This window comes from Lupinus angustifolius, chromosome LG11 (genome assembly GCF_001865875.1).
Source record: "Lupinus angustifolius cultivar Tanjil chromosome LG11, LupAngTanjil_v1.0, whole genome shotgun sequence".
Lineage (NCBI taxonomy): Eukaryota > Viridiplantae > Streptophyta > Magnoliopsida > Fabales > Fabaceae > Lupinus > Lupinus angustifolius.
In genome coordinates this window covers 17,429,661-17,441,061 of record NC_032019.1, presented here as the reverse complement: position 1 = coordinate 17,441,061, position 11,401 = coordinate 17,429,661, and the positions used below count along the sequence as shown (strand labels likewise).

The window sequence follows — 11,401 nt, the reverse complement described above, 5'->3', positions numbered from 1 at the left end:
AGGTGTATTGTAACCACTGATACCTAACATCACATACAACATCATTATAGCCTGTTTTTACAATAATGAAGCTACACATTAGGGTCGAGATTTTGATCAATTTTCTTTCATTCATCATTAATGGTTGGTTTGCTTATGTCCATGTGGTTAAGCTCAGATATAGCTTCTGCCATAGATGGTTAAGCATCAAATGGTTAGCTTCTGTTCGTGGTGGTTAAAAAAGATATAGCTTCTGTCATGGATGGTTAAGTGTTTAATGACATAGCTTCTGTTTTATGGGTGGTTAAGCGTTATTATTGCTTCGAAATCAATTCCAAGATGAGAGTTTAAAATTTTCACTCTCAAGCTTGAGGGGCTATTGAAATATATAGTATCAATGTAAATAATAGTATATGTGATAATGTGAATATGAGATATTGTATTGTTGAGTTGGTTCTAGCCCAAGTTATTACTTTATAGTAGTAAAAGGGGTTAGTTGGTTAGTTAGTTATATGTTAGAGTAGTTAGTTTTTTCTTCCTTTTATTAAAAGATTTCATTGTAACTATTCAAAATTCAATTCCGTCATTAAACTCAATATTCATTCAATGAATGAAATTCATATCATATTTTCGTTCTTGATTCTTAAAACATTTCAATCTAAATAAACTTCCACATATACACAATCTTATAATGTTATGAAAGTTTGTGAAAAGGAGTGCTCACTCCTGGTGTTATTAATATTGTATAGGTTGTCAAATCGATCAGGATACTGGTATAGTGATACAACGTTTTAATCACTAATTATTTAATTAAATTGTATACTGGTGAAGTTAAATATATATATATTTTATACTAAAATTAATGTTGAAAAATTAATAAAGAATTTTATTTATATTATTTGTTACAATAAAAATATATCACTTGATGGTAACTATGTTTTAGAAGTATAAAAATATAGTAGTTGTATGTTTCATTCTCCATACCAAGATTTTGGTAAAAATAAGTCATTTTCATTAAAAAAAACTTAAATAAAAGGGCTATGTGGCCAACACAATTCAATTGAAAATTGGTTGATATGACCAGTTTTGGCCGATTTTAACATGTTTTGACCAGTTTTAACCAATATAATTGTATAACTAATATAATTATTATATCATAATAGTATTAGGACCGGTTCACCAATTTATCACTACGAGCACAAACCGTTTTTAATAACGGTGCTCAGTCCTTTAACAAGGGAAATCTAAGATAATCTTTGATTTACATGTGCAAGGAACAGTGTATGTAATACAACATTTTTCTGGCCACAAATAAGATTTGATTAGACATTGAAATTGTGGTAAAGTTAGGATCATCGTTTCACCATGGTGTTCAGAGTGTCTCAGGTGAATGTGGTTTGTTTCTAGCATAATAAAAAAAAAAATTTGATGAGATAAATTATCTACTCAAACCATTAAAATATAAGATATTTTTATACAAAAATATTTTTAAAAACTAAAAGAGATAAGACACGTATCATAATTTTAATAGTTCAAAAAGATAATGTATTTTAATTATTAAATTTTGAACCTAAATATATTTTTCAACAAATTATAAATAATGACACGTGATACATTTCAACATATGCCATGTTACAATAGTGTATTATGTTCTCTATCTCTCATGGTTTTTCTTTTTTAATTTAGTATGTTGATTAAGCCAAATTTAGAAAGATGGAGATTAAATATATTGTTTTATTATTTCGATTTTTTTCTCCAGTTGCTTGTGGATTAAATTGGGTCAATATATTTTATTTTATTTTGTGTACTCATTTCTTCTTAATTGAACTTTCCCTTGCTTTTGTTCCTTAGATATGTTTTTTATGATTTTCTTTAAGGAAATGCATTGATTAATTTTCTTTAAAGCTTGACAAAACTAAACGTTCTGATTTAATAGTTGAAGTTGCAATTTGTCATTCATTACGTTTCAATCCATATATGCATTGCGCGTATACGTCATCTAGAGGGGGATTAGTCTATGAGGTATGCATGCGTAGTGCTTCAACTTTTTATAACAACTCATGGACAGACATGGTATTCATGGGTAGGAACTAAGTGGGTACTCATCTAATGTTCCATACTTTGTGCTATTTTATGTGTTATGAGTATGTGATTGGTCAAAAATAATATATTTAAGTTAAAATTTAATTATTAAGTATTTTTCTGACCAATCATAAATTCATAAAATATGGAGTTACATAACTTGTGGAACAACAAATATGCTCCAATCTAACTGTGCGAATGATATGTAGAACCTCAACTGGGAAAGGGGAATTTGTTCATATTACATGATAATAAAATACTTAAAATGTAAATATATATCCTATTTAATCATTTTTTGTAAATATATTTTTAAAATGTAAAAAATATATTACATATATCATAATTTTAGTGATTAGAGGATACAACTTATATCCTCATCAAAGGAGATATTTTATTCTCTACTATATAATATATAGTTTTTAATATTTTACTATTTAGTTTTAAATTTTTGTATTTTTAAATGGATTTAATATGTGGACAGTGTCCATGTAAGTGTTTTTTACATTATCACAAATCATTCATTATTCAAATGTTAATTATTATTGATTCTCAAACAAAAGTAATACAAATCAATCGTAAATAATATGGTGACAGTATAAAAAACTTTATACTAATAGTTCATAAATTTTAGTTTTAAATTATGGATATTAGTTTCTAGTTACTATATATTTGATAATATTTTACTCTTTAGTTTTATATTTTTGTATCTTTAATTTTAAAATTATCGACACTAGTTTCTACTTACCATATCTTTGATAACATATCATTAGAAAGACTTGTGTGAAGATGAAACCATGTAAATATAATCAATACGATATTGATAATATATTAATATTTTAATTTTAATTAAATTTAATCTTAAATGATAACATCAAAAACCATAAAATGTATTTGTCTTCAAATGTGATGTGTTAGACAAATTTTCGGTAGTGTGTCACTGTTTGCAACAAATTAGACAATTTTTATATTTATTGTCATTAACTAATTTAATCTTTTGTTTACTCCTTACGAAAAAATAAATATTCAAATTGGTCATTATATTGACATAATTTTCTAATATTTTAAATTACCAATGCTATTTCTTATTTTATTATCTGATAATTTATATTTAATATTTTCAAATTATATTATATTATCTCTCTACAATTTAATGCATTGCTAATATTCATAATAAAATCTACGGCTTTCATTCTTTAAAATTTTAAACTATATAAGTTTTGTTTAAATTTATTAAAAAATGCAGAAGCAAAACGCAAATGAATAAAGAACTACAAAACAAATTATGTAAGAAGAATGATAGGAACGTTCTCTTTAGACTGATGCAAACAATATCTTTATTTCCTGCAGTCAACTCTCTTGATAGCTCTCCCTCTTCCTTATTTATTTGGCATAAACAAAAATATGCTTTCAACTTCTATAGGTATGAAATTAATATTTTTAAAGTGTGTAATTGTCATTTTTAATAAATGTGGTTTCTCAAAAGTTTAAGTTTTACCTTAGGGTCTACTTTAGGATCCAATGAAGCATTTATCAATATTTGAGTAATTAATTAAAAAAATACTTAAATATTAAATTTTTAATTAAATATTTTTTTAACCAATCACAAACAATAATATATAGAATGACTTTGAAGGACAACAAATGTACTCCATATCAAATACATGTATTCTAAGTTTATAACTAGACATAAGTGTTTGTTAATTAGTGACAATCTCTCTCTACTCAAACATTCATTTACAGCCTATAATACATGTTTTAATTGGGTTGACATTTTGATTTGGAGTTTCTCATCTTCCATTCACATCATATCTAGTTTTGCAATATTGTGAAATTTTCATCCCTTATTTGTACCAAAACCCACGACCTAGTCGTTTTAATTTGGAATATATTCATTATCAAAATCCTGTATAGTAATGCATTCAAGGAATCATTGGGGAGGGTCCTTTGAATTGAGCACCGATAATTTGGCAGAGGCCTCAGGCGGCCACCACGACAACAGTCATGCCGGAGAGTGGGACAGGGCGGCGCTGCTCGATCACGGCGGTGGTCATAGTCAGCAGCAGCGTTTTGATTTGGATGAAACATTACAAAGTTGGGTTCTTGAAAGAGCAGCTGAAAAGAAGAAGAAAAAATATGTGGACTTTGGGTGCATAATGGTTAGCCATAAAGCATTGAAATGGATTATTGGTTCAATTCTTGTGGCTTTTTGTGTTATTGCTCTTCCTATTATTATCTCTAAGTCTTTACCAAAACACCATTCTCGAACTACTTCTCCTGATAATTACACTATTGCCCTTCACAAAGCACTCCTCTTCTTCAATGCTCAAAAATGTATGTATATATCTTCTACTTTTCTTCTCATCATCATCATATATAAGTTCATTGATTTCTCTCATATAGACAATATTGTTGTTCTTATTTGAATTAATGCCTTATTAATTAGCTTTTTACTATAATATTATGTTTTATTAGATGATTGAATAAGACCATACGTAAAATGATATATTATTATATTAAATAAACCTCTTCTACCTGGTAATCATATATTATAAAATAATACTTTATTTATCAATGATTAGTTTACAATTGATATATATCACTTTTTTATAAATAAGATAATTTGTAGGAAATTTTATTAGAAAAATATATTATTACTCTGGACCAAATATATAAGATATAGTGTTTATTTCTCTGTTGAAGTGATAACATTACCCAGAAAATGAAGATTGAATAATTTAATTAATATTTCGGTAGTTGTTGTTTATGGAAGTCTTATTTTCTTACCTTAAAAAAAGTCTTATTACCTTTTATATGTGTCTTACATGAGCCTATATGCTGGCATATACATCTGTCAAAACTTACCATCACTAAAATTGATAGTGGAAAAATGTTATTTGAAAATATTCCTATTACCAAAACCATACCGTACAGGCTTCCACTGGTATACTGACTCCGATATCAATTTGCAATCATATATGATAAAACCAGTAATACCAGCTAATTTTTATTTAAATCGTATATGTTATATTGTTTGAATTTCATTTATAACTATAATTTTTTTATAAAAACAACTTAAATTTTATCAAAATATTATTATAAATGATCGAAACACAAAATTACTATATTTGTTTATATATCTGAAAAATGATCTGCCACTAGGTTACACATTTTGTTTTAACAAATATTATAAATAAAACATTTATCATACTTTCTATTATTTTTAATATTAAGATTAGTATAATATGTATGTATATCTTATTCACTAAATTAATTTAATTAATCAATTATATTATCAACAAAATGTTGGTTTAGTGATATACCTCGTTAGATTTTAAGAATAGCCAATTGATTAAGAGTTCGATTATTGAAAATAATAACACTTGTTGAGATAGATAGCCACACACTCTAAAAGGATTAGTCCATATCTAAAAAGTGAAATAATATATTTTTTGTATTACTAATTTTTTTTAATCAATCACATTAATCATGTCAATATCGTGACTGATTTAATAATGGGTATGATATTGATAGATATAGCATACATACCCCAATTATGGGTCGGCTATATATATACGTCATGTATGTGAAATAAAAAACATACTATATATAATCACAGAAGAAGAGGTAGAAAACGTAGACTAGCGTGAATGATAAGGAAAACCCTTTGTAGTTTAGGAACAGATCAAAGTAGTTTTGAACCCTTTTCTCCTATAAGATATGGAAGCTCATTATTAATGAATTAAACTACATACTAAAACAAATAATGAAATATATTTTCACTAGCATCAGAATACTTTTTTTTCACCATAAAAAAGTATTAGTTTTTTTCATAAAATGTTCCAAGTTATTGACTAGTTCAAAAATATGATATGGCTGGACGGCTTCTACACAAATGTCAAATGTATGTCGTTATTTGTTTTTTAATTTTTTTGGTTTCATTCATTTTTTTAATTTTTGTGACAGGGAAAGTTATTATTTTATTTTTTTGTACATAGTGTAAGTTGCTGTAATTTGAATGGTTCTATCTAATTAGTTAGCCGCTTATATTTTTAAAAACAAATCTGTGTATGGTTATAATTTTTCGTTATTACTTATTAATTAGTAAATCGAAAGTATTTCTGCTATATTATTTTTCAAGACTCTCTTAATATTTATGTTAATACATAATTAAAAATTAATATAGATAATGTATCCACATATATTATTCTTTACTTTTACTTAATAGTCAATTGTTATTTACAATTTAAAAACTTTTATAATATTAATGAATAAACTATTTTCTCATTACAAAATAGATAATTTGGTATTTTAATCTTAACTCTGACAATAATAATCATAATTGCTGCTTGATTTTTTTTTAATTTATGTTATTTTGTCATTACAAAATAGCTAATGTGATTTTTTTAATCTTAACTTTGACACTAGAAGTGTTAAATAATGAATTTCGTGACATAATTTATCTAGTAGAGGCATACATCAATTTTTGTGGTATTTTTGGTTAGGCGTAAGGAATTTGAAGGTGTACTTTGTAGTTCAAAGCTAGATTGTATCAGTCTGCATTAAAATCAGGTAGGATCCATATGTGTGAATTGTTAGACTTTATTTATAAAGTGGAAGTTGCACTCTTTTTTTTGTACAAAAAAAAAGAGTCACGTTGTTAAATTTACTACGTTTTTCATATATTAACATAGCAAAAAATGGGTAAATAATGAAGTTTATTAATTATTAAATATGATGTAATGCAATACTTTAATTTACTATACATAATTTTTATGGTCCACATTTAAAAATAATTATATGCACTAATCATGTATAAGAAACATGTTTATTTAATATATATCAAAAAAACTTATTTATATAATATTATCTCGTGAATTAAAAAAGTATAATATAATTATCAAAATTGAAAATAAATATATATCATCTTACTGGACAAAAAAATATACACACTATTACTTTTATTTTTGTCTATGCCATTCTAATAATGTACATAAAATTATAAAGTAACATTAAGCTGGAATTAACGTACCTTCAAAAAACTTTATATGTAAAAATGTTGTTAAATGATAGGCAAAAAAATCAACATCCCTCATTAAAACAAATACTATTAAATATAATATACTGATATATATTTAATAGTGCCATTTCATTAAACATTGTCAAGACTCAGATTCAACAATGTTAAATGAAACAAACATTATAGTTTCTTATACATTTACTATTTTCATAATAATGTTAAACTTTTGAACGGTATACTTTCTTATAATTGCATTACCATTCATCCTTATAGACATCAAAACACAAGTTCTAATTTGAACATCATAATGTTGTTGTGAATTAAGCTGGGATATTACCCAAGAGCAATGGTATTCCATGGCGAAAGAACTCTGGTTTGAATGATGGAAATGACACTGATGTTAAAGGAGGACTTGTTGGAGGATACTATGATGCAGGGGACAATATAAAGTTCCATTTTCCTATGGCATATGCTATGACAATGCTGAGTTGGAGTGTGCTTGAATATAAGCAAAAATATATGGCAGTTGATGAGTATGAACATGCTCGAGATCTTATCAAATGGGGTGCTGATTACTTACTCCTAACTTTCAATTCTTCTGCCACCAAAATTAATAAAATTTATGCTCAGGTAATGGTCTCAACTCTCATGATAACATCTATTTGAAGTTGGTTGAATGCGACTCTTCTCCATTAATGAAGAGATAAGTGATGCAAAAAACCAAAGAAAATATGATATACTTTTACATTTATACTCTTATGTTTATTATGATAAGACAAATTTATCTTTTAACTAAAGGGAAAAAATGCACTTGTCTCTCTATTAATGGAAGGGAACCTGACCCAAGTTGGTTTCTCGTGCTTGATTAAGGGTCGAAGTTGATAGAATTTGTTTTTTAAATTGGACACCTAAGATGAAGTTTTTGGCCCATATTAGAAAAATATGTGTCTAACACATGTCGAACATAAATACATAATGAAAAGAGGTATTAGTGTCTCAAAGGTTATGTATAAGTTCATTGTTACAAACAGTGCATGCATTTTTATAATTTGAAAAGGTTCATTATCCTCAAATCTTTTTGGTGAAAATTTCTCCCTAATTTTAAGGATGCCTATAGCAGTTGTAAATATGAATTCATATATTTTAGTTATGCCATGTATGTGAAAACCTTTCTGTCATCAAATTAATTAAGGAAACAAGTTCACATTTTATATGCCATTTTAATGTCTTCAATTCAACATCATTATACAAATGTATCAAGGAAGCAAAACTTGATTGCACATACATAAATTTGGTAGATAAGTGAAAAAATGAGATACTCTAAGGTAGTTCCGGTAATGGAATATGAGAAGAGTGTTAAATTCATAAATTTTTAATTTATTAATTAAAAAATAATAGAAAATCTTGATACTTAAATATTTGCTGACATGTGTCATAATTTGGGTTCAGTATTGATCTCTCAAATACTAAAAAAGATCCTAACCCATTGGTCAGAATGAAATAAAATGATAGTTTTATAAATAAAACTGTCTTACCACATTAGATAAAATGATACAAATATGAATACATGTATTATTATTATTTTTTTGTTTGACAACTATTGTCTATAAAGTAGTGGATAGGAGTATGATTCATAAGTGAAAGGTTAAAACAAGTAGGGTTCAATATGTCTGCAATTTATGATAGGTTGGTGGAGGATTAAATGGTTCAACAACACCAGATGATCACTACTGTTGGCAAAGACCAGAAGACATGACCTATGAACGCAGCACCATAACAATATTTAAAGGCCCTGATCTTGCAGGAGAAATGGCAGCAGCACTCGCATCTGCATCTATAGTTTTTCAAGATGATATTACATATTCCACAACACTCATTAAAGGTGCTACAACTCTTTTTGCTTTTGCTAGAGACTCTGGTAAGAGATCAACATATAGTCATGGAGATCCTAATATTCAACCATATTATAATTCCACTGGCTACTATGATGAATATATGTGGGGTGCTGCATGGTTATACTATGCTACAGGAAATAGTAGCTATATTTCATTGGCAACAAATCCTTCTATACCTAAGAATGCTAAGGCATTTCGTATGATTCCAGATTTTAGTGTATTGAGCTGGAATAACAAGTTACCGGCTGCAATGTTGTTGCTAACAAGGTTCAGGATGTTTTTGAATCCTGGGTATCCCTATGAGGACATGCTGAAGATGTACCATAATGTTACTTCTCTTACTATGTGCTCTTATCTTCACCAGTTCAATGTCTTTAACTTTACAAAAGGTAACTAATTAACAAATCTGTTATTCTAAAGTCCAGCACCAATGAAAAAGGATAGAATTTGGGAGAATAGATGTTTGTTCCTATTTAACTACTATGCATATTTTCCCCTTATTAAATGTATTCAACTGGACTAAAAATTATGGTTGTAATTATTCAACACGCATGAGATTAAATTAAGTTGGCATGAAATTTTGCAGGGGGATTGATTCAGTTGAACCATGGGAAACCACAGGATCTCCAATTTGTTGCTAATGCTGCATTTTTGGCATCCCTTTTTGCTGATTATATGGAATCTGCTGGTGTCCCTGGATGGTATTGTGGCCCTAATTACTTTCCCATATCTGTTTTGAAGGCATTTGCAACCTCACAGGTAATATTTTCATTCCCAGTTAGATTTGCTTGCTTTTTGTATTATTAATTTGAAAAACTAGGGTAAGTTGAGACGATATACTATCCCTCTTAACTATATGTTTGTGAGTTAATTTTTTTTGGAGGGAATAAAAAGAAATGAAACACTTGAAAGCTATCTTGCAAAGAGACCCAGAAGTTTATTTGCACTCTTATTAAGGATTCATAATTTTGAACTCTTTTAATAGAGCATTATAATCCTGTCCGATTTATGTAGTCGACCTCACCTACTTAAACTAAGATTTAATTATTATTGTATTAAGGAATGATAATTTTGTAATATCATAATTTATATTTCTAATTAGTAAAAAATGTAGATAAATAATTTGGATTGCCAAATATTTTTTATTAGATTGAACTATTGGATCTATTTGTGACTTAAGTTTTGGAAGAAAAAATGAAAGCTTTAGGGCTACTTATCAATGCATTTCACGGTTCTTTAAGCCTTCTATTTTTTTTATCTTCTTTCCAAAACTTAACTCACAAAAAGACATGTCGAACTGGATGGTACTCACAGGTCCTATGTGATTGCAAGCCTTCTTAATAACTTTATCTTGCTAATAACGATATTCTATATTCCATGAAACAGATTGATTACATCATGGGTAAAAATCCCATGAATATGAGCTACATAGTAGGTTACGGAAACAAGTTTCCTAGACATGTTCATCACCGAGGTGCATCCACACCTAATGATAACACACATTACTCATGCACCGGTGGCTGGAAATGGCGTGATAGCCCGAATGGTAATCCTAACAACATTACCGGAGCAATGGTTGGAGGACCAGATCGATTCGACCAATTCCATGATTCAAGAAGCAATTACAACTTCACTGAGCCAACCATGGCTGGAAATGCAGGACTAGTTGCTGCGTTAATTTCCTTAACAAACAACATAGGTAGTGGCATTGACAAGAATACTATTTTTTCAAAGGTTCCACCACTTGGGCCACAAAATCCACCTCCACCACCACCTTGGAAACCATGATGTTACATAAAATGAATGGAAGCTTCTGTGTAGTTATGTCATTATGTTAGAACATATATCTGTTGTCCCATATAATGTTTCAAATATTTTTATTGGTTCGAGATATGATTTATGACATTGATTTATTGTCACTCTACTTTTGACATTGTTTTTGTTTTATTTAAAATCATTTATCTGGACCTTGTCTCAGTTTTAAACTTATATTTGTATGTATATTCACAAATGATGGAGGAAGCTGTACTATATAGTAAAATTATAAGAAGGGATTTAATGTATAACCATATACACATATTTACGTCCATACCATGTACACATTTACTTACACATTTACTATGATATATAAATATTAGTAATCATTATAAAAGTTGTACTTGGTTTCTGTTAAATACCGTTGTTTGGTTGTTGCCCCTTCCACTGGTATCCATTTTTTTTTGTAACACTTTCTTGTGAGCACATCTGCTATACCATAAGGTATGTCACTCCATATGATTGATTGTAAAAAATACTTTGAAGTTAAAAAAGTAATGATTAAATATTTTTTTGACCAATCATAAATAATGGTACATGGAGTGGTACACTTTTATGGGACAGAAGACGTTCATCCCACTTTCTTCCTGTTAAGGACCTCTGTTTTTTAGAT

The 11,401-nt window shown here is 28.1% G+C and overlaps 1 protein-coding gene across 1 annotated transcript; it reads left to right on the top strand.

Annotated features, from left to right (window-relative positions):
* Positions 3,775-10,792, top strand: LOC109359397 (endoglucanase 12-like). The gene is made up of 5 exons (XM_019604044.1): positions 3,775-4,392; positions 7,404-7,708; positions 8,765-9,362; positions 9,560-9,732; positions 10,360-10,792. The coding sequence occupies exons 1-5, from the start codon at positions 3,975-3,977 to the stop codon at positions 10,759-10,761; spliced, it is 1,896 nt and encodes a 631-aa protein (XP_019459589.1). The 5' UTR covers positions 3,775-3,974; the 3' UTR covers positions 10,762-10,792.